General features: G+C 50.6%; 1 protein-coding gene across 3 annotated transcripts in view; it reads right to left on the bottom strand.

Annotated features, from left to right (window-relative positions):
- Positions 1 to 16,069, bottom strand: part of EIF3B (eukaryotic translation initiation factor 3 subunit B) — a 28,195-nt gene extending 12,126 nt beyond the window's left edge. For 2 of the 3 annotated variants that reach the window (XR_012432161.1, XM_005549019.4), the window contains exons 1-9: positions 15,503 to 16,069; positions 8,854 to 9,046; positions 6,900 to 7,019; positions 6,535 to 6,592; positions 5,908 to 6,036; positions 5,149 to 5,306; positions 2,074 to 2,205; positions 1,929 to 1,995; positions 1,485 to 1,531 (exon numbers count right to left, since the gene is read on the bottom strand). Coding sequence is in view for 2 of the 3 variants with exons in the window: in XM_005549019.4 (XP_005549076.1) it covers positions 1,485 to 1,531; positions 1,929 to 1,995; positions 2,074 to 2,205; positions 5,149 to 5,306; positions 5,908 to 6,036; positions 6,535 to 6,592; positions 6,900 to 7,019; positions 8,854 to 9,046; positions 15,503 to 16,001 (1,403 nt within the window). In the remaining variant the exon portion in view is untranslated. The remainder of the gene's footprint in view (positions 1 to 1,484; positions 1,532 to 1,928; positions 1,996 to 2,073; positions 2,206 to 5,148; positions 5,307 to 5,907; positions 6,037 to 6,534; positions 6,593 to 6,899; positions 7,020 to 8,853; positions 9,047 to 15,502) is intronic. The other variant, XM_005549020.4, reaches the window with a different exon arrangement.
- Positions 16,070 to 23,639: the final 7,570 nt, after the last annotated feature.

Below are 23,639 nucleotides of genomic sequence, written 5' to 3'. Positions count from 1 at the left end.
TTCTAGGTCAAAGACGAGGTAAATGGAAGGAAGCCGACTCAAGGCTCTGGCCTTGGAAGATTCATTTTTGGGCACAGGAAAGGGGTCACTGAAGTGGTGCCTTGAGGGTGGTGGGCCCAGCACTGAGCAGCCTTGCCCATCGACCCAAGCCTCCATCCTGGCGTCCAGAACAAACTCACCTTAGGCTGGGCATGGTGGCTCACACCTGTAATCCCTGCACTTTGGGAGGCTGAGGCGGGCAGGTGGATCACTTGAGGTCAGGAGTTCAAGACCAGCCTGGCCAACATGGTGAAACCCCGTTTCTTCTAAAACATACAAAAAATTAGTCAGGCGTGGTGGTGGTGCGCCTGTTAATTCCAGCTACTCGGGAGGCTGAAGCACCAGAATCGTTTGAACCTGGGAGGCACACCACTATACTCCAGCCTGGGCAACAGAGCAAGACTGCGTCTCAAAAGAGATTTAAAAATGGCCGGGGGTAGTGGCTCACGCCTGTAATCCCAGCACTTTGAGAGGCTGAGGTGGGCGGATCACTTGAGGTCAGGAGTTCTGAGACCAGCTTGGCCAACACAGTGAAACTGTCTCTGTGAAAAATACAAAAATTAGCTAGGCATGGTGGTGGGCACCTGCAGTCCCAGCTACTCGGGAGGCTGAGGCAGAAGAATCACCTGAACCCAGGAGGTGGAGGTTGCAGTGAGCGGAGATCATACCACTGCACTCCAGCCTGGGTGACGGAGCAAGACTCTGTCTCTTTAACAACAACAAAAAAGCTGAGTGCTAAAGGAGAGAGCACAAATAAAGGAAACCAACTGCAATGGACCACGTCTGTGTCCTCCGAATTCACAGGGTGAAATTCTAACCCCCTGGGTGATGGCATGGGGTGGGGCCTTTTGGGGGTGGGAGGTCCTGAGGGTGAAGCCCTCGGGAATGAGATGACAGCTTTTACAGAAGCAGCCCCGGGCCGGGCGCGGTGGCTCAAGCCTGTAATCCCAGCACTTTGGGAGGCCGAGGCGGGCGGATCACGAGGTCAGGAGATCGAGGCCATCCTGGCTAACACGGTGAAACCCCGTCTCTACTAAAAAATACAAAAAACTAGCCGGGCGAGGTGGCGGCGCCTGTAGTCCCAGCTACTCGGGAGGCTGAGGCAGGAGAATGGCGTAAACCCGGGAGGCGGAGCTTGCAGTGAGCTGAGATCCGGCCACCGCACTCCAGCCTGGGCGACAGAGCCAGACTCCGTCTCAAAAAAATTAAAAAATTAAAAAAAAAGAAGCAGCCCCGGAAGCCTTCTTCCGGGAAGGCTGGACTGAGGGGCCGTCCATGAGGAGGGAGGTGGGCCCTCACCAGACGGTCTGCAGGCACCCTGACCTCGGGCTCCCAAGCTCCAGAACTGGGAGAAAGAAATCTCTGCTGTCATAAGCCACCCCGCCTATGGTATTGTGTTAAGCAGCCTGAACGCAAGAAGACACCAAATTGATAAGAATACTCACTTTATCCCAGAGATCTTCAAACTCTTCTTGTCCAAAAGACCCATAGACTGCCCAAAAAAAAGGAAGGCTAAAGTTGAGTCAGTGTCTCAGAAGCACACTTAACTTTTTGCAAAAGGAAACCAGAGTCTGATGTGAATTTGCCTAGAGGGCAGCGCACACAGAGGATGACAATGATTCCACCCACCCACCCACCACCGAGAACTGCAGTTCTGAAGCCCACTGCATTAACTCTCATCCAGGACCCCCCACGGCTGTGCCAGGGGGGCAGGAGTGACTGAAGAGCTCTGCCCAGAGCAAGGTTTGTTAAAAAGGCACAGGAGACAGGACTTTCCTACGCATCTGTGAAACCTCCTCCTCCTCTTCTAGCACAAATACGGAAAAGCACCACACCCCAGTTACAAGCAAGGATGGGACGGGGCGTTTTCCATCACCGGGACCACTTACAGGAGTTTCATAGATGCTAAGCGTATCCAGGGTCATTCTGGCAAAGAATTTGCCATCGTGGCTCCACCTAAGAAGAAGAAACAAATGCCAAGGTGTTCCAATGAAAAGACAAAGGCTACAGAGCTCGTTACAATGGTCCACTTACTTAAAAATAGGCCAATGGGCTGAGCTCTCACAGTGAAAACCTCTCTTCTTGTGCCCTGTAAGGATGTCCCAGATGATTATGGCCTGAGGGTCATCCTGCGTGTCCATCAGGGGGCTAAAGGTCACCAGGTACCTAGAAGAGAGGGGCCACACTGTATGCTACCCTCCTCTCACGAGAGGATCGTAGTCTGTCTGTGCGGCCAGAACACGCGGTCAGAACTCATGGAACCAACTCTCTCCCGCAACCCCACACTGCCCGGCCCCAAGAGTTCCAAGCGGAAGAGGGAAGCAGCAGCGCTTGTTCATTCTGGTGTCAATACACTGCAGACACTCTGGTTTCTCCAAGATCAGCACAGAAAGATCTCACAGGCCCCACACAAAAGGCTGCTGAGTGATCTAGAGGGAGGCACAGTGTGGAATTCTATCTTTACTCATGTTTCATTAAGACTAACAAGGTAGGCTGGGCACAGTGGCTCACACCTGTAATCCCAGCACTTTGGGAGGCCAAGGCGGGCGGATCACAAGGTCAGGAGATCGAGACCACGGTGAAACCCCGTCTCTATTAAAAATACAAAAAATTGGCCGGGCGCGGTGGCTCAAGCCTGTAATCCCAGCACTTTGGGAGGCCGAGGCGGGCGGATCACAAGGTCAGGAGATCGAGACCACAGTGAAACCCCGTCTCTACTAAAAATACAAAAAATTGCCGGGCACGGTGGCTCAAGCCTGTAATCCCAGCACTTTGGGAGGCCGAGACGGGCGGATCACGAGGTCAGGAGATCGAGAGACGATCCCGGCTAAAACGGTGAAACCCGTCTCTACTAAAAAATACAAAAAAAATAGCCGGGCGAGGTGGCAGGCGCCTGTAGTCCCAGCTACTCGGGAGGCTGAGGCAGGAGAATGGCATAAACCCGGGAGGCGGAGCTTGCAGTGAGCTGAGATCCGGCCACTGCACTCCAGCCTGGGTGATAGAGCAAGACTCCGTCTCAAAAAAAAAAAAAAAAAAAATACAAAAAATTAGCCAGGCGCGGTGGCGGGCGCCTGTAGTCCCAGCTACTCAGGAGGCTGAGGCAGGAGAATGGCGGGAACCTGGGAGGCGGGGCTTGCAGTGAGCCGAGATCGCGCCACTGCACTCCAGCCTGGGCAACAGCGTGAGACTCCGTCTCAAAAAAAAAAAAAAACAAAAACAAAAAATTGGCTGGGCGCAGTGGCTCACGCGTGTCATCCCAGCACTTTGGGAGGCCGAGACGGGCGGATCACGAGGTCAGGAGATCGAGACCATTCTAGCTAACATGGTGAAACCCCGTCTCTACTAAAAAAAATACAAAAATTAGCCGGGCCCGGTGGCGGGCGCCTGTAGTCCCAGCTATACGGGAGGCTGAGGCAGGAGAATGGCTTGAACCTGGGAGGCGGAGCTTGCAGTGAGTGGAGATCACGCCACTGCACTCCAGCCTGGGCGACAGAGCAAGACTCCGTCTCAAAAAAAAAAAAAAAAAAATACAAAAAATTAGCCAAGCGTGGTGGTGGGCACCTGTGGTCCCAGCTACTCAGGAGGCTGGGGCAGGAGAATGGCGTGAACCCGGGAGGCGAAGCTTGCAGTGAGCTGAGATCGCGCCACTGTACTCCAGCCTGGGGGACACAGAGAGACTCCGTCTCAAAAAAAAAAAAGACTAACAAGGTAAAAAACTACGACTGGACGCAGTGGCTCACACCTGTAATCCCAGCACTTTGGGGGGCAGAGGCAGGCAGATCACCCAAGCTCAGGAGTTCAAGACAAGCTTGGCCAACCATGGCCAACCAAGCTTTAACATGGTGAAACCCTGTCTCTACTAAAAATACAAAAATTAGCCAGGCATGGTGGCAGGCACTTGTAATCCCAGCTGCTCAGGAGGCTAAGACAGGAGAATAGCTTGAACCCGGGAGGTGGAGGTTGCAGTGAACCGATACTGTGCCATTACATTCCAGTCTGGGCGACAAGTGAAACTCGGTCTCAAAAAAAAAAAAAAAAAAGTCCCATCCAGTTTGAAAGCCAGCACAGGTCTGATGGGAAACTTCAGAGGCTGGGGGCTCCTCTCAGCCATGATTTACCTGACTGCTGGTTTGTCTGGAGCTACTTCACCTGCTCACTCAGTTCACACAAAGTGTGTAACAGACGATCCCTTACAACACCAGAGGAGAAGGCAGACACAACCTGTGAGGGCGAAAACAGCGGCCCCAGCTCGTCCTCACACTGCTTCCACAACTGCCCCTTTCCCTAGCAGAGCTCCAACAGCCGGATTAGCTAGATCAAAAACCACGGCTCGGCCAGGTGCAGTGGCTCATGCCTGTAATCCCAGCACTCTGGAAGGTCAAGGCAGGAGGATCACTTGGCACCAGGGGTTCAAGACTACCCTGTGCAACAAAGTGAGACCTCCCCCATCTCTACAAAAAAATAAACAAAATTAGCCATATGTCATGGCGTGTGCCTGTGGTCCCAGCTACTCAGGAGGCTGAGGTGGGAGGACCGCCTGACCCTGGGAGGCTGGGGTTGCAATGAGCCTGCAATGGGGCCACCGGGTGGCGCCAAGCCTGGGTGACAGAGGCAGGAAAATTTATCTGTAAAATATGTGACCTTAGACTAGATCCTGAACTGAAGGAAAGTAAATATTATACAGAACATTATTAGATCAAGTAACAAAATCAGAATATGACAATACATTAAAGTATTCAACAAATGTTAAATCCCTGAAGTTAGCACCTGCACTGTGGTCATGCTAACAAAATCCTATTTCCAGGAATACACATTCAGGGCTGAAGGGACACGTTACTTCAAATTACTCCCAAATGGCTCAGGAAAAAATATCTGTGTAGATGACGACATAAATGCAACCAAAATATCTGTGTAGGAGATGACAACATAAATGCAACCGAATGTGAGATCTCAGTAAAAAGCATACTAGTGTTCTCCTTACTCCTATATTTTTCTACTAAGTTTGAAATGCTGCAAAATGAAAGATCACCTGTAGAAGGCTGGCATGGGGTGAAAAGCATAGACTCCAACAGCCGGATTAGCTAGATCATCTTTTTTCTAGCAGCTTACCTTTCACAAGGTGAGAAGTCAATGAGCTGAACCCCTTGGTGGCTGAATCTCTGAATTTGCTTGAATTTCTCTCCCCCCCATAGAGCAATGCCTCTTTGATGAAAGGTAGCCAGATAGGTGCCCTTAGGAGACCAACGCACATATGTCTCTGTCCATCTCTGCAGAAAAAGGCAGTGCCAACATTAATACAACAAAATGGCAAACACAAAGACTCCTCCTACAATGAATCTATTCTGCAAACTCTTTCTTTCTTTCTTTGTTTTTTGGAAGGGAGTCTCGCTGTCTCCCAGGCTGGAGCACAGTGGCATGATCTCGGCTCACTGCAAGCTCCGCCTCCCAGGGTCACGCCATTCTCCTGCCTCAGCCTCCAGAGTAGCTGGGACTACAGGCGCCCGCCATCACGCCCAGCTAATATTTTGTATTTTTAGTAGAGACGGGGTTTCACCGTGTTAGCCAGGATGGTCTCGATCTCCTGACCTTGTGATCCGCCCGCCTCGGCCTCCCAAGTGCTGGGATTACAGGCTTGAGCCACCGCGCCCGGCCTATTCTGCAAACTCTTAACTGAAATACACAAAGCCTGTTCACTTCTCAGGATTTACTTCAAAGCTGGAAGAGGAATAAAAGTTGTTTTCAGAAAGTAATCTCAAAGAAAATATAACATCACCTGCTCTTCCAGTTTTCTGATAGAAACAAAGTTCCACTTTGTTAAGGAAATATGGGAGAGGTGAGTCCCCGCCCCCAGCAGCAGCAAATACACACCGCTCTTTCTTCAATTGAGACAGGGTCTTTTACGTCATTCCAGAATATGGAAGTGCGGTCTCCACTCTCAAAAATCACACTGTACTGATCTCTGCATTCTGCCTCTTCAAGCCAGTAACGTAAGTTCCCCTTAAAAAAAAAAAAGGCAAGGAATATAACATTTCATTAATTTTAATAAAAAACTCATTCACAACTACTGCTCTTAAAGATATGACAAATTCAGTCCACACCTTAACTCCCAAGTCACACTCTAACCTCAAGTCAAGACACCATCCAGCATTTCTTTTCTTTTTTTTTGAAACAGGGTCTCGCTCTGTTGCCCAGGCTGGAGTCCAGTGGCACAATCATAGCTCACGGCAGCCTCAACCTCCCAGCTCACGGTGATCCTCCCACCTCAGCCTCCCAAGTGCTGGGAAAACAGGTGAATGCCAGGTCTGGCTAATTTATGTATTTATTTACTTTTTGTAGAGAGGGGGGTCTCACTTTGTTGTCCAAGCTGGTCTTGAATTCCTGGGCTTACGCCATCCTCCCACCTCAGCCTCCCTAAGTGCTGGGATTACAGGTGTGAGCCACCACACCCAGCAGCATTTCTTTAAACCGCTGAGATGCAGGTTTCAGGCCACTCACCAGGTCTTTGAAAGGCTGTTTCTCTGGAATATCCCACTCGTCACTGATGGTCATATACCTGGAGGAGAAAGGAAACTGCTGAGCCCCACGTCCTGATGACTAGAAAGAGCACCCGTGGGGGTCCGGCATGGCCCTGCTGCGCTCCAGCCTGCCCACCCCAAGGGCTGTGACTGGCATAACGGGGAGGGGAGTTGCAGGCCAGAAGCATGGGGCAGGGCTATGAAATGGCCCTGTGGCAGCCTGACCAGAAAGGACGTGAACAACCTGACAGGCACCAGCACCCACTGAGAAGCACCAAGCCACCCACACACAGCCGCTCACTCGCACATCAATGTCTACTTCCTTGTGGCCAAGTCTGAACTCACTTGTCAAAATCTGTGAAGAGGTTGACCCGGAACGTGTGCTGCTTGTCAAGCTTGTAGCCATCGGCGTTCTTCACAGCATCCACAGCGTGGGCCGGGGACGCGTACTCCAGGAAAATATACCTGAGTGAGAGAGGGCCATTGGCACACGTGCACACTGTAAGGTTAGGCAGGTACGCGCTGCCTGCCCCACTCCTCTCCACGGACAAGCCCTCCGTGCCAGGAGTCTCTGTGCTACTCTTCCTGCCTCGAGCTTAAGGCAGTCACATGGGGGACAGACCCACAGCCAGGGAGCTCCTAAGTGAGGGAAACCCTAACCAGAAGATCCAAAGTCTTTAGTTTTGTTATCATAAATTATAGAAAAGTTAATCAAAAAGTCCATTATTTTTACTGTAGCAATGGTTTCGTGATATATACACATCAAAATCTATTAAATTGTATACTTTAAAACTATGCAGATTTATTGTATATCAATTATCTCCAGAGCTGTTTAAAAAAAAGTCTTGGCCAGGCGCGACGGCTCACACCTGCAATCCCAGCACTTTGGGAAGCCAAAGCGGACAGATCACTTGAGGTCAGGAATTGGAGACCAGCCTGGCCAACATGGCAAAACCCCTCCCTATTAAAAATACAGGCTGGGCGCGGTGGCTCACGCCTGTAATCCCAGCACTTTGGGAGGCCGAGATGGGCGGATCACGAGGTCAGGAGATCGACCATCCTGGCTAACACGGTGAAACCCCATCTCTACTAAAAAATATAAAAAACTAGCCGGGCGAGGTGGCGGGTGCCTGTAGTCCCAGCTACTCGGGAGGCTGAGGCAGGAGAATGGCGTGAACCCGGGAGGCGGAGCTTGCAGTGAGCTGAGATCCGGCCACCGCACTCCAGCCTGGGTGACAGAGAGAGACTCCGTCTCAAAAAAAAAAAAAAAAAAAAAAAAAAAAAAAAAAAAATTAGCCAAGCATGGTGGTGCAAGCCTGTAATCCCAGCGACTTGGGAGGCTGGGGCAGGAGAATTGCTTAAACCTGGGAAGCAGAGGTTGCAGTGAGCCAAGATCACGCCACTGTCCTCCAGCCTGGGCAACACAGTGAGACTCTGTCTCAGAAAAAAAAAAAAATTAAAAATAGTCTAGGCCGGGCGCGGTGGCTCACGCCTGTAATCCTAGCACTTTGGGAGGCCAAGGCGGGCGGATCACAAGCTCAGGAGATCAAGACCATCCTGGCTAACATGGTGAAACCCCGTCTCCACTAAAAATACAAAAAAAATTAGCCAGGCGTGGTGGTGGGCACCTGTACTCCCACCTACTTGGGAGGCTGAGGCAGAATGGCATGAACTCGGGAGGCGGAGTTGCAGTGAGCCGAGATCACGCCACTGCACTCCAGCCTGGGCGACAGAGCAAGACTCTGTCTCAAAAAAAAAAAAAAGGTCTAATATTGTGTATAACAGGCAAGATTAGAAAGGACCTCAGAGAATGTTTCACTGTAACATGAGTAGCTGAGGGTCAAGAGGCCATCCCTCAATCGACTGCCCAACACAGAAAATGCAGCAGCATTACCTGCATTTGATAATTTTTCTAGAAACTAAAACTATTCTAGTTTTTACTTCACTTATTTTAGAGACAGTCTTGTTCTGTCACCCAGGCTGGAGTGCAGCTACGTTATCAGAGCTTACTGCAGCCTCCAACTCCTGGCCTCAGGCTTCAAGAGTGTTGGGAGTTAAGGCGTAAGCCACGATGCTGGTCTATTCTAGGTAATTTAAACAAACTTTAAAACCTTAACTTAAACTTTATCATCTTCTCATTCACTGCTCTGGAGAGCTTCCAGCTGAGGGCGGCCTGAAGAAGTGAACGGCCCACGTGCCTGGGCGAGGCAGGAGCTGTGTTTGCAGGGAGCTCCTGCAACACTCCCTCATCACGACGTGCCAGACACAGATGAGACTTCTCCCACGGGAGAACACTCACCCTTTCGTCTTCCCATCCTCTTCAGGATAAAAATCATTTGTGATTTTCCCAAACTTGGAAAAGATCTTGTGGATGACATTTTTGAGCTTCTCAAGTCGGTCAGGTCCCACCTGAGGGACGTTGTCCACTACAATCACCGAATCGATTCCGTCCGCTTCCTGGGGCCGGTCTTTGAGGACATCTCCCAGTAATTCTGAACCAGAGAGAGATTTTTCAAATGATCATTTTCACCAAGAAAAATATTAATACATAAACTGAGCACACTAAACAAGTCTCCAAGAAGAGCCAATGAATCATCTAAATGCTTCACTGTGAGCAAAAGAAATCCCAACCCTGGCTTGGTTCAGATTTTAAACACGAGTTGCGGGGACTAGAACGCTCCTCTCTCCCTTTGATGGAAATGTAAACAGTCAAGATAGGTCAATTAAGTTCTGGCAATAACCAAAGACTACAAAAGAATAACAACAAAAAGATTTTAACAACGCAAAATGCAAATGAAAAAGACAGTCTAAAGAATATCCAATATTAGAGCTTCCAGAGATCCCTAGTTTTTGAAAGGTTTCTAGCAACGTCTAGGCAGAATCCCATCGCAATGTCAGTGAAAACTGACTTTTTACGGAAGATTTCAGCAAACAAGTAAATATTTAAATGCTCAGTATATTCACAGCACATTTGTGTTGTGAATACAAATTACTAAAAATTATTCAAGGAGGAACCTCTCTCGAGTGAATTGGGATGAAAGTAGTAACTCTTCTCCCACCTCCTGTTCCTGGTGATGTTCATGTTTTCAGGCCGTGTACTGGATGGCCATTCACAAGTGAATCAAGAAAAAAAAACAGGCCGGGCGCGGTGGCTCAAGCCTGTAATCCCAGCACTTTGGGAGGCCGAGACGGGCGGATCACGAGGTCAGGAGATCGAGACCATCCTGGCTAACACGGTGAAACTCCGTCTCTACTAAGAAATACAAAAAATAGCCGGGCGAGGTGGCAGCGCCTGTAGTCCCAGCTACTCGGGAGGCTGAGGCCGGAGAATGGCAGGAACCCGGGAGGCGGAGCTTGCAGTGAGCCGAGATAGCGCCACTGCACTCCAGCCTGGGCGAGAGAGCGAGACTCCGTCTCAAAAAAAAAAAAAAAAAAAAAAAGAAAAAAAAAACAGAGGAAGCACGCCTGGGGTGAGCTTCCCCACCTCTCTCCACTGCAAATGGCCCATCAACAGGCACCTTCGTCCGGAACAACTCCTTGCCCAATATTCCTTATATTAAAAAGCTCTAAGGATAAACAACCAAACTGCAGGCGACAAGGACACAGCAAAGTGTTTTTCCGACTCACACAACACTCAACACAACACTTCTGACACCGGATGTGGGGCCCACATCAAGCAGTTTTCCAGGGGCTGCCAGCTGGGTGTCCTCTACTTAATCCAATTCAGACATGATCTACCGGGAATCAGCACCAGATCCCACAGGCTGAAGGCTCAGTCCCAAAGACTGGTCCCTGTTTCAGATGGCAATCGCAAGTAGTGGGCTGTCACCTCCAGTTCTGACCAACAGGCTACAAAGCAGGGCTCCCACTACCCCCCGCTTCTTGGGTTCCATTAATTTGCTACAGCAGCTTACAGAATTCAGGGAGCTAGGTTTGCCAGCTTATTATCACGGACGTTACAGAGGATACAGACGAACAGGCAGATGGAGGAGAAGTGCAGAGCCTCCCCGTGCTCTCCAGGCCACCACCCTGCAGGAGCCTCCACCTGTTCCCACACGTGGAGCCCCCGGAACCTGGTCCTTTTTGGTGTCTAGGAAGATCTCATTACATGGGCATAGTTAATGACATCACTGAGCACCGGTGATCAACTCAACTTTCAGCCTCTTCCTTCTGGGGGGCAGGGGGAGCCCTAAAAGTTCCCGCCCTCTAATCACGTGGTTGGTTCCCTGGCAAGGAGCCCCAGTCATCAATCATCTCACTTGTCTACAAAAAGACACTTATCACTTTGGAGATTCCAAGTGTTTAGACGTTGTGTGCCAAGAACCAGGGCAGAGCCCAAATACACATTTCTTATTATATCACAAAGAGCCTTTTAGAAAAACACTATCAGGGCAGAGACCTGCACTTAAACTAGGAGACTGGAGAATATACAAGTTCCTGAAACAGCTTTTTTTTTTTTTTTTTTTTTTTTTTTTAAGAGACAGGGTCTTGTTATGCTCCCCAGGCTAGCCTTGAACTCCTGGGCTCTAGCAACCCTCCTGCCTCAGCCTCCCAAGTAGGAGGGACTACAGGTGGGAGCTGCCATGCCCACAGAGTTTAAGTAACAGTATTTTTTTCTTAGTGGTACGTGAAGCTGTCCTCAATGTGATGAAATGCCTCGCAGGGCTTTTGGAAAGCATCACATAGTCAGAATTCAGGACAGGGCCAAGCTCAGTGGCTCACACCTGTAATCCCAGCATTTTGGGAGGCCAAGGCAGGCAGATTACTGAGGCCAGGAGTTCAAGACCGGCCTGGCCAACATGGTGAAACCCTGTCCCTAATAAAAATACAAAAAAAAGGCCGGGCGTGGTGGCTCAAGCCTGTAATCCCAGCACTTTGGGAGGCCGAGACGGGTGGATCACGAGGTCAGGAGATGGAGACCATCCTGGCTAACACGGTGAAACTCTGTCTCTACTAAAAAAACACAAAAAAAAACTAGGCGGGCGAGGTGGCGGCGCCTGTAGTCCCAGCTACTCGGGAGGCTGAGGCAGGAGAATGGCGTAAACCCGGGAGGCGGAGCTTGCAGTGAGCTGAGATCCGGCCACTGCACTCCAGCCTGGGCGACAGAGTGAGACTCCGTCTCAAAAAAAAAAACAAAAAAAAAAGATCCAAGCATGGTGGTGGGCGCCTGTAATTCCAGCTAGTTGAGAGGCTGAGGCAGGAGAATTGCTTGAACTCAGGAGATGGAGGCTGCAGTGAGCCAAGATTGCACCACCGCACTCCAGCCTGGGCAACAGAGTGAGATTCCATCTCTAAAAATAATAGTAATTTCTTTTTTTTTTTTTTTTTTTTTTTTTTTTTTTTTTTGAGACGGAGTCTTGCTCTGCCGCCCAGGCTGGAGTGCAGTGGCCGGATCTCAGCTCACTGCAAGCTCCGCCTCCCGGGTTCCCGCCATTCTCCTGCCTCAGCCTCCCGAGTAGCTGGGACTACAGGCACCCGCCACCTCGCCCGGCTAGTTTTTTGTATTTTTTAGTAGAGACGGGGTTTCACCGTGTTAGCCAGGATGGTCTCGATCTCCTGACCTCGTGATCCGCCCGTCTCGGCCTCCCAAAGTGCTGGGATTACAGGCTTGAGCCACCGCGCCCGGCCAAAATAATAGTAATTTCAACATACTAAATATGCAGATGTCAGAAAATATTCTTCGCTTTATTTATTCTCAAAAGTTGGCCGGGCATGGTGGCTCACTCCAGCCTGGGTGACAGAGCAAGACTCCGTCTCAAAAAAAAAAACACAAAAAAAAAACCTTTCAGAAATATTGAAAATTTACCAGGCATGGTGGCTCACGCCTCTAATCCCAGCACTTTGGGAAGCTGAGGAAGGCAAATCACTTGAGGCCAGGAGTTCGAGACCAGCCTGGCCAACATGGTGAAACCCCGTCCCTACTAAAAATACAAAAATTAGCCAGGAGTGGTGATGGGTGCCTATAATCCTAGCTGTTCAGGAGGTTGACGCAGGAAAATCGCTTGAACTGGGGAGGCAGAGGCTGCGGTGAGCCACTGTACCCCAGCCAGGGCAACAGAGTGAGACTCCATCTCAAAAAAAAAAAAAAAAGGAAATATTGAAAATACTACCCTAAAAAATAATCTCCATTTTATTTTCAAAGATGCTAAAATTGAGAGGAACGAGATGTTAAAAAAAAAAAAAAAAAAAAAAAAAAAAAAGGGAAAAAGGCAGTTGCCAGTCACTGCAGTGCCGGACACCCTGCTGTGGAAACTAGTCAAATCCCAGGATACCTTCTAAAGCACTTACCATACAATTAAATGGCCTGACAAGCCTGATCTGAATTTATAAGGCTTGCAATAAAAAGCTTAGCTTTTACACAAACTGCGTACTCCTTCCCACAAGCTCAAAGCGTCTAGTCTAGGAGAACCAGCCCACACCTAGGAAGGAAACAAATGAAGTAACTACACCATGAAGACACATCGCCTTCATCACTCTCGGCCCAAGCATCGGTGACACGTGGCTCACAGATTCCCAACCTGTCTCCAGGAAAAAAAAGAAGAGAACAATCCTCAACACTAAATAGCAAACAAAAAGAATAGTTAATAATGCAAAAAAGACATTTAGAGTTAAAATCCTGATCAGCTGAAACATTAAACTGAAAGGATGATTACAGTTTGAGATGCTAATCTGCACCCAAAAAATAAGAAGGCAAGACAGGGACTCCAGGCCACCTTTGGTCTGCTCCTTGGAAGACTCGGCCCTTTTGGAAAGAACTGATACACTCATATACTATCTGGAAGACTCGGCCCTTTTGGAAAGAACTGATACACTATACTATCTGGAAGACTCGGCCCTTTTGGAAAGAACTGATACACTCATATACTATCTGGAAGACTCGGCCCTTTTGGAAAGAACTGACACACTCATATACTATCTTGCACACTGACCCTGAAGGGCAGCTCTTGTCATAACGCACACAACCCACCTGCGTTACCACAACCAGGCAGGCCAGGACAAAGCCTGCTTGCTGAGCCTTAGTCCTCAGGACCAGATGCCTCACCTGTCACTCTGGCCAACACTGCACCTTCAGGGCCACGTGGGACCCCTGAGGACCCACAGTCATCACCCAGCCTGGCCAACCTTGTGGTCATATTAGCATCCACTAACTCTTCCCAATTCCAGAAATAATTTACACATTAGAAATCTGAATTCGATGGGCTCAAATAATACTTTTAAAAAAATAGCAGAATTTCCAAGGGCTCAAAATAATCATTAAACCAAAAATTTTGATTTTAAACTATAACAACTACTGAAGTGTTAGAAAGAACACTGTTCTGCCGGGCGCGGTGGCTCACGCCTGTAATCCCAGCACTTTGGGAGGACGAGGTGGGCCGATCACAAAGTCAGGAGATCGAGACCACGGTGAAACCCCGTCTCTACTAAAAACACAAAAAATTAGCCGGGCGCGGTGGCGGGTGCCTGTAGTCCCAGCTACTGGGGAGGCTGAGGCAGGAGAATGGCGTGAACCCAGGAGGCGGAGCTTGCAGTGAGCCGAGATCGCGCCACTGCACTCCAGCCTAGGAGACAGGGTGAGACTCCTGGGAGACAGGGCGAGACTCCGTCTCAAAAAAAAAAAAAGAAAGAACACTGTTCTGAGCAGGAGAGTCTGGTGAGCCACGCAGAGCGAACCCACTGCGAATTCTCAGCAGCCTACTCCACCTTCAGGGACACATTTCCTCAGGACTGAGGGGCGCAGACTAGATGTTCCCAAAGTCTTCATTAGTTTGTGGTGTTCTTCCTGCTTTTCTTGCTAAAATGTCTTCTATGAAAAAAAAAAGTGTAATATAATAATGGCCACAGTAACTGACAGCCTTTTTATTTTTTAATTTTTCACTTTTTGAGACAGGGTCTCACTCTGTCACCCAGGCTGGAGTGCAGCAGTGGGATCTTGGCTCACTGCAACCTCCACTCCTGGGTTCAGGCTATTCTCGTGCCTCAGCCTCCCAAGTACCGGAGACTACAGGTGTGCACCACCACACCTGGCTGATTTTTGTATTTCTGATAGCCTTTTAAAAATACGTTTCAATTATAAGTTGGCAACTCCACGTTATTCCCTAAATTGTCTTGGTGTATATCTGGCTGCGTCAGCAAGGGTATTTTTATTTTTCTCACTCCAGTATTAACTTAGCCAATCCGCAGAGGCTGATGTGTTTCTCAACTTAAAGGCTTAAGAGAGCTAAAAACAAAAGAAAAACAAATGAGACCAGCTCTCATCAGAAGTCACTTTAGGAAAAGAGCTCTCTGAGGCGGAAGCAGAAATATGCCTGTAAATCCAATCAAGGTTGAGACGAAGGCAAAGCAGGCTGTTATCAACAATATTAAAACCTGGAAAAATAACTCGTCTTACAGGTTTAGCAGAGGGGATAAAGGAGAACCAAACTGGAATTTGACAGGGTCTGCCTGTACCACTAGGGAAGTCTCCTGGAGATGGACAATTGTGCGGGGCAGGAGGACAAAATCACCGGCTCTGCGACAACCTGTTCCTCCGATCCAGACCTCGGGAGGTCTGACTGGTCAGCTGGGACACGCAGACCCGCAAACCTGACACCGGGTCTTCGGTTTTTGCTGTAACCCCAGCTGCTACACTCACAGCACACCCAGCCAGAACAGAGTACCCCTGTGCCCTCTCCCACCCTCTCAGATTTCTGGTTGTCATGCAAATCCCTGGCTCACGAAGTTAGCTCCATCCTGTCCCCTTTTTTAGGAAAGAAAAGGGGAGGCGCTGGGGTCTCAGAACGTTTCTAGGGCACTCGGGAACCCCTCCCTCGGTGGCTTTCCAGGAACACACGGACACCCTCGCTGGAACTTCTGCACGAACCAGTGGCACAGCCCGACGACATCTCCCACCTCCGGAACCCCAGTCACGCTCCCGCGCCGCTCGCCAGCCCTGCCCCGGGCGCCCTCACCTTCCTCGCTCACGTCGTCCACGAAGTCCTCGGGGTCGCTGAAGGAGGGCTCGTCCGCGTCGCCGTTCTCCAGCGCCCGGGGCTCGGCCTCGGCCGCGCTGCCCTCGTTTCCTCCCGCGTCCTCGGACGCCGCCTGGGCCCGGCTGTCGGCGCACTCGTCCCGAGCCCGCTCTCCCGGGGCCTCGCCCTGTGCCGGGACAGGGGGCTCAGCGTGCGACCCAGGAGGTTCCTCGGCTGCCGGAGGCGAGAGCGACTCGGACGGGCCGGAGGCCGCCTCTGCCTCGGCGGCCGGCTCGGTCCTCACCTCCGGCTCCGGCCCGGCCTCCGCGACCGCCACCTCCTCACTAGAGGCCTCTGTCCCTGCCGCCTCCGGAGCGCCGGGCCCCGCGGGCCGCAGCAGCCCCTCGTCTGGCGGCGGCTCGGCGGCCGGTTGCTGCTGGCCGGGCTCGGCACGCTCTTCGGCCGCCTCGGGCACCGCCACGTTCTCTGCGTCCTGCATGGGCCCGACACTACCTACTCGCAGGGCTCCGCGGCCGCCGCGCTTCCGACTCTCCCAGGCCGCACCGCGCGCCGCGCCGGCTACAGCTCAGCCATGTGCGTGCGACGGGGAGGCCGTACCAAGGCCGCGGGGCGGGGGGTGTACCCACGCCCTGGAGCCTCACGACGACCCTGAGAGGACTCGCATCCGCAAGCCGCGTCCAGCAAATCACCAAACTGACATTCTTGTGACAAGAAAGTGCTCAATTCCATTCAACAAGGTTGTTTCCGTCCATCACTAAATTCATGGGCGCATTGGCCACCCCATGTATGGCAGCGGATGGTTCTGTCCAACATGGCGGCCTCCCCTTTCCTCTCCCGTCGGACGCTGCGAGGCGGGGCTGAACTATTTGTGGCGCCCGAGGCGGGGACCAGAAATGATTTTAGTATCCAGAATGGGTTGAAAATGTCCTCTAACTCAACAGTTATTATCATGGAAGAGTGGAGGCTCGACAGGCGATTGCTCAGGGCGTCTCAGCCTTTCGCTAGGCAAACTGTTTAGCTTACGTTACTAAAGACCCCCCTGTCGGTGTCTGACACTTGGACTCGCCTACTGACTGCGCAAAAGGACAGACTACTCCAAAAAGGAGAACAGGGATTCGGGGCGAGCCAGAGGCGGCCCGCACGACTAGAAAGACGACTCCCTGGCGCAATGCAAAAATGTATGCGAGTTGCTTTAATCGCTTACCCCCAGTCCTTCCCTAGCGGCCGTCACCGCCTGTTTCCCCCCATTCGGGCGTTCACAGTGTTTCGGTCCACGCGAGGCCACCGCCCTCCGCGCGGGAGACCGCGGGTCACGTGCGGGCGGGGGCGGGTTCTCGCCGCGTGGGGCGCGAGCCTCTCCGGAGCGGTTGGCTCTGGGCTGCTGTTCACGGGACGGGTATTGGGTGCTTGTGTCTTCTCTTTGTTTTTTGCCGGAGTGGAGGACAACCACTAGAAAATAACCCAGTGGATCACGCCAGTTATCCCAAAACTTTGGGAGGCTGAGGCGGGGGGGATCGCTTGAGCTAAGGATTTCGAGACCAGCCTTGCCAACATAGCACCCCCACCCCCGCCAACCCTCATGTATACCAAAAATAAATAAATAAGTAAATAAATAAGTAAAACAAGTGGTACCCAGAGGCTGGGGAGGAGAGTGGGGAGTGTTTATCGGGAACGGACCTTCAGTTTGGGAGGATGAGAACGTTTTGGAGATGACGGTGGTGATGGTTGCACAACATGGTGAATGTACCTGATGCCACTGAGCTGTATACTAAACTTCATATTAAAATGGCCACACCCCGCGCGGTGGCTCACACCTGTCTTCCCAGTACTTTGGGAGGCCAAGGCAGGAGGATCGCTTGAGCCTAGGAGTTCAAGACCAGTCAGGGCAACATAGTGAGACCCTGTCTCGAAAAAATAAAATACTAAAAAGGTAACTTGTATGTATATTTCATCATATAGTTGTTTGTTTTCAGAGACAGGATCTCACTCTATCGCCCAGGTTAGAGTGCAGTGGCATAATCACAGCTCCACTGCAATCCGGATCTCCCAGCCTCAAGAGAATCCTCCCACCTCAGCCTCCCAAAGAGCCAGGATTACAAGTGTGAACCACGCCACAGGGCCTAGCCATTTTAATATGCAGTTTAGTATACAGTTCAGAGGCATTAAGTACATTCCCAAGTACTTGGGACTGAAGGTATGTGCCACCACGTCCAGTTAATTTCTTTATTTGTGGGTAACATCTCACTATGTTGCCCAGGCTGGTCTCAAACTCCTGGCCTCAAGCAGTCCTCCTGCCTCAGCTTCCCAAAGTGCTGGGACTACAGGCATGAACCACACACCCATCTCGTCCTAACGGTGTTCAAAAGAGCGAAAAAGAAGCAGTCTTCCCATGCCTAGTACCAGGTTTGACGACTCCTCATCGTGCTGTCAGCGGTGTAACTTTGGGCAGGTCACTTAATGCCTCTGCCTCAGTTTCCGCATCTGTACAATAAGGGATGACAATTTTTTTTTTTTTTGAGATGGAGTCTTGCTCTGTCGCCCAGGCTGGAGTGCAGTAGCGTGATCTCAGCTCACTGCAAGCTCCGCCTCCCGGGTTTATGCCATTCTCCTGCCTCAGTCTCCTGAGTTGCTGGGACTACAGGCGCCTGCCGCCACCCCCAGCTAATTTTTTGTATTTGTAGTAGAGACGGAGTTTCCCATGTTAGCCAGGATGGTCTTGATCTTCTGACCTTGTGATCCGCCCGCCTCGGCCTCCCAAAGTGCTGGGATTACAGGCTTGAGCCACCGCGCCTGGCCAGCAAATTTTTTGCTTTTTTTTTTTTTTTTTGAGAAGGAGTCTGGCTCTGTCACCCAGGCTGGAGTGCAGTGGCCGGATCTCAGCTCACTGCAAGCTCCGCCTCCCAGGTTCACGCCATTCTCCTGCCTCAGCCTCCCGAGTAGCTGGGACTACAGGCGCCCGCCACCTCACCTGGCTAGTTTTTTGTATTTTTTTAGTAGAGACGGAGTTTCACCGTGTTAGCCAGGATGGTCTCGATCTCCTGACCTCGTGGTCCACCCATCTTGGCCTCCCAAAGTGCTGGGATTACAGGCTTGAGCCACCGCGCCCGGCTAGCAAATTTTTTAAACAGAGATGGAGTCTCACTATGGTTCCTGGATTGGTCTTGAACTCCTGGGCTCAAGTGACCCTCCCACTTCAGCCTCCCAAAGTGCTGGGATTTCAGGCGTGAGCCACCACACCCAGCCAGGTGGCCAGATGACACATTTTAGTGTGTGGCTGGTGGAACAGTTCCACAAAGGAAAACTTGGTTTCACCTCCCGACCAAATTATCCTTCCAATTTCTAGTTTCCTCTGCAGCTTCCCTTAGATCATCAGGCTCTGCCAACCCTTTTCTTCTAGAAAATGCTGAAAGGTAGCAAGTCAATGAACAAAAAGCAAATACTAACCAAAGAGCTTGAAAGCAGATGATTTTGGCTTGGCAACAGATGATTTTGGCTTGGCAACTGCATGTTTCTTAGACAAGGAAAACTCTTCTATGGCAGGCATGCATTGCACAAAGGAGGCACTCTTCACTTTGCTGGGGAATGGACTTCCTTAGCCTTTTTTTTTTCTTTTTTGAGATGGAGTTTCGCTCTTAGTGCCCAGGTCCACTGCATCCTCCGCCACCTGGCTTCAAGCGATTCTCCTGCCTCAGCCTACCGAGTAGCTGGGATTACAGGCGCCCACCACCATGCCCGGCTAATTTTTGTATTTTTAGTAGAGATGGGGTTTCACCATGTTGGTCAGGCTGGTCTCGAACTCCTGACCTCGGGTGATCCACCCACTGCAGCCTCCCAAAGTGCTGAGATTACAGGCATGAGCCACCGCGCCCAGCCTTCCTTAGCCTTTTCTACAGGTAAAATTATGCACATACTCATGGTGCAGAAAATATATCTAAGAAGTACTGCCATTGATACTCAAAAGCATGTGAGTGCCTACTTTGTGGTAGGTACTCTGTTGGGGGTACAGTGGTGAGTAGACAATGTATGTTTACATAGTTTACATGAGCCCGTCTGTGACGGGTTCATAAATCCTTTGGCACTCCTGCTTTTAAAAGGCGAAGGCAGGCGGGGTGCGGTGGTTCACACCTGTAATCCCAGCACTTTGGGAGGCCGACATGGGTGGATCACGAGGTCAGGAGATCGAGACCATCCTGGCTAACACGGTGAAACCCCGTCTCTACTAAAAATGCAAAAAATTAGCTGGGCGTGGCGGCGGGCGCCTGTAGTCCCAGCTACTTGGGAGGCTGAGGCAGGAGAATCACTTGAACCTGGGAGGCGGAGCTTGCAGTGAGCCGAGATCGCGCCACTGCACTCCAGCCTGGGCGACAGAGCAAGACTCGGTCTCAAAAAAAAAAAACGAAGGCAAATTCTGCTCCCCTTAAGTGTGGGTGAACTTAAGGCATGGTGCAGTGGATCATACCTGTAATCCCCACACTTTGGGACGCCACACTGGGAGGACCGCTTGAGCCCAGGAGATTAAGACCAGCCTGCGCAACATAGTGAGACCCAGTCACTACAAAAATAAAAGTTAGTCCCGGTGTGGTGGCTCCCACCTGTAATCCCAGCATTTTGGGAGGCCAAGGCAGGCAGATCACTTGAGGTGAGGAGTTCAAGACCAGCCTGGCCAACAAGGCGAAGCCTCGTCTCTACTAAAAATACAGAAATCTGGCTGGGAGCAATACGCCTGTAATCCCAGCACTTTGGGAGGCTGAGGCGGGCAGATCACGAGATCAAGAGATTGAGACCATCCTGGCCAACGTGGTAAAACCCTGTCTCTATTAAAAATATAAAAATTAGCTAGGCATGGTGGTGGGCACCTGTAGTCCCAGCTGCTCGGGAGGCTGAGGCAGGAGAATTGCTTGAACCTGGGAGGTGGAGGTTGCAGTGAGCCGAGATCGCGCCACTGCACTCTAGCCTGGGCAACAGAGCAAGACACCATCTCAAAAAAAAAAAAATCAGCCGGGCATGATGGCACGCACCTGTAATCCCAGCTACCCGGGAGGCTGAGGCAGGAGAATCACTTGAACCAGGGAGGCAGAGGTTGCAGAGAGCTGAGATGGCCTCACTGCACTCCAGCCTGGGTAATGCAGCAAGACTATGTCTCAAAAACGAAAAAAGATTTAAAAATAAGAAATTAGCTGGGCCTGGTGGTGTGCCTGGTGGTGTGCTCTTGTAGTCCCATCTACTCTGGAGGCTGAGGTGGGAGAATCACTTGAGCCCAGGAGTGCAATGGGTGATGTTGGCTCACTGCAATCTCCACCTCCCGGGTTCAAGTGATTCTCCTGCCTCAGCTTCCCGAGTAGCTGGGATTACAGGCACCCGCCACTATGCCCGGCTAATTTTTGTATTTTTAGTAGAGACGAGGTTTTGCCATGTTGCCCAGGCTGGTCCCGAACTCCTGACATCAGGTGATCTGCCTGCCTCAGCCTCCCAAAGCGCTGGGATTACAGGTGTGAGCCACTATGCCTGGCAGTATGTTTTTTTCTTACATATGCATGTTTACAATAAAGTTTACAAATTAGGCACAGTAAGAGATTAACAGCAATAACTAATAGAACAATTATAACAATATACTGTAATAAAAGTTATAAGGATGTGGCGTCTGGTGGTGTGTCTGTGTCTGTCTCTCAAATTTTCTTCATTATGTAATATTTTCCAACCATAATTGACCATGGGTAACTGAAACAGTGGAAAGTGAAACTGGGGGTCGGGGGGTATACTGTGTTTGGAAGCAGTCTTCACAGATGCAATCAAGATGAAGTCAAAGTGGACGAGAGTGGACCCTAAATCAATGACTGATGTCCTCATTAGAAGAAGGAAATTATGGCCAGGCACAGTGGCTCACACCTGTAATCCCAGCACTTTTGGAGGCCAAGGCGGGCAGATGCATTACCTGAGGTCAGGAGTTCGAGACCAGCCTGAACAACATGGTGAAACCCCATCTCTACTAAAAATACAAAAATTGGCCGGGCATGGTGGCGGGCGCCTATAATCCCAGCTACTCGGGAGGCTGAGGCAGGAGAATCGCTTGAAACCGGGAGGTGGAGGTTGTGGTGAGCAGAGATCGCGCCATTGCACTCCAGCCTGGGCAACAAGTGAAACTCTTATCTCAAAAAAAAAAAAAAAGTTATTCGATTTTTAAATTATTATTATTATTTATTGTTATTATTATTGTTATTATTGAGACGGAGTCTTGCTCTGTCACCCAGGCTGGAGTGCAGTGGCGCAGTCTCGGCTCACTGCAAGCTCCGCCTCCCAGGTTCACGCCATTCTGCCTCAGCCTCCCACCATCACGCCTAGCTAATTTTTTGTATTTTTTAGTAGAGATGGTGTTTCACCATGTTAGCCAGGATGGTCTCGATCTCCTGACCTCGTGATCCGCCCACCTCGGCCTCCCAAAGTGCTGGGATTACAGGTGTGAGCCACCGCACCCAGCCAATTATTATTTTTTAACAGGGTCTCACTCTTGTCACCCAGGCTGGAGTGCAGTGGTGGCATCACACCTCACTGTAGCTTTAGTCTCCCAGGCTCACCTTAGCCTCCTATCTGGTAGTACAGATCCACACCACCACATCAGGCGACTTTTTTGTTTTTCTGTAGAGATGGGGTCTCACTATATTGCCCAGTCTGGTCTTGAACTCCTGGGCTCAAGCAATTCTCCCACCTCTGCCTCCCAAAGTGCTGGGATTACAAGCATGAGCCAGCAGGCCTGGCCTCCGCTGGTCTATTTCTGAGCTTCTGAGTGAGGGAGAGGGAAACCAGCGGCACCACACCAACCCTGGCAGCAGAGACGGTTGCCCGGGCTGAGCTGCAGCGTGGCCTGTGTTGTGCTTCCAGGGGTAGACTTTTTTCTTTTTCTTTTTGAGACAAGGCTCACACTGTCACTCAGGCTGGGAGCGTAGTGGCACAATCATGGCTTACTGCAGCCTCAAACTCCCAGGCTCATGATCCTCCCGCCGCCTCCTCCAGAGTAGCCGAGACTATAGGCGTGCACCACTGTGCCCGGCTAATTTTTAAAATTGTTTTTAGAGGGCCAGGCACGGTGGCTCACGCCTGTAATCCCAGCACTTTGGGAGGCTGAGGAGGGAGGATCACCTGAGGTCAGAAGTTCGAGACCAGCCTGGTCAAAATGGTGAAATGCCATCTCTACTAAAAATACAAAAATTAGGCAGCATGGTTGCACATGCCTGTAATCCCAGCTACTCGGGAGGCTGAGGCATGAGAATTGCTTGAACTCAGAAGAGGGGAGATTGCAGTGAGCTGAGCCTGGGCAGCAGAGTGAGACTCTGTCTCAAAAAAAAAAAAAAAAAAAAAAAGCCAGGTGCAGCAGCTCACGCCTGTAATCCTAGCACTTTGGGAGGTTGAGGCAGGCAGATCACCTGAGGTCAGGAGTTCAAGACCAGCCTGGCCCACATGGTAAAACCCTGTCTCTACTAAAAATACAAAAATTAGCCAGGCGTGGTGGCAGGCACCTGTAATCCCAGCTACCCAGGAGGCTGAGGCAGGAGAATCACTTGAGCCCAGGAGGCGAAGGTTGCAGTGAGCCAAGATTGCACCATTGCACTCCAACCTAAATGACAGAGTGAGTCTCTGTCTCAGAAAAAAAAAAAAAAAAAAAAATTATATGTATTTTTTTTTCTCATCGTGTTAGCCCAGGCTGGTCTTGAACTCTTGGCCTGGAGCAATCCTTCTGCCTTGGCCTCCCAAAATGCTGGGATTACAGGCATGAGCCACTGTGCTCGGCCCAGGGGTAAACTTTAATTTCCATCAAAACCCTTTCTGAAAAAACGTGACTTCATTTTAAGGCCAAATTTATAGTTTCCGTGAAATTATAAGTTTTATGCGTTCATTGCATTTCTATTGATATTGACATTAGTACATAACTATGAAAATGAAAAATGTGCCGGGCGCGGTGGCTCAAGCCTGTAATCCCAGCACTTTGGGAGGCTGAGACGGGCGGATCACGAGGTCAGGAGATCGAGACCATCCTGGCTAACACGGTGAAACCCCGTCTCTACTCAAAAATACAAAAAACTAGCCGGGCGAGGTGGCGGGCGCCTGTAGTCCCAGCTACTCG

The sequence above is a fragment of the Macaca fascicularis genome, chromosome 3 (assembly GCF_037993035.2).
Source record: "Macaca fascicularis isolate 582-1 chromosome 3, T2T-MFA8v1.1".
NCBI lineage: Eukaryota > Metazoa > Chordata > Mammalia > Primates > Cercopithecidae > Macaca > Macaca fascicularis.
The sequence above is the reverse complement of the archived record's forward strand: the minus strand, read 5'-3'. Positions and strand labels throughout refer to the sequence as shown.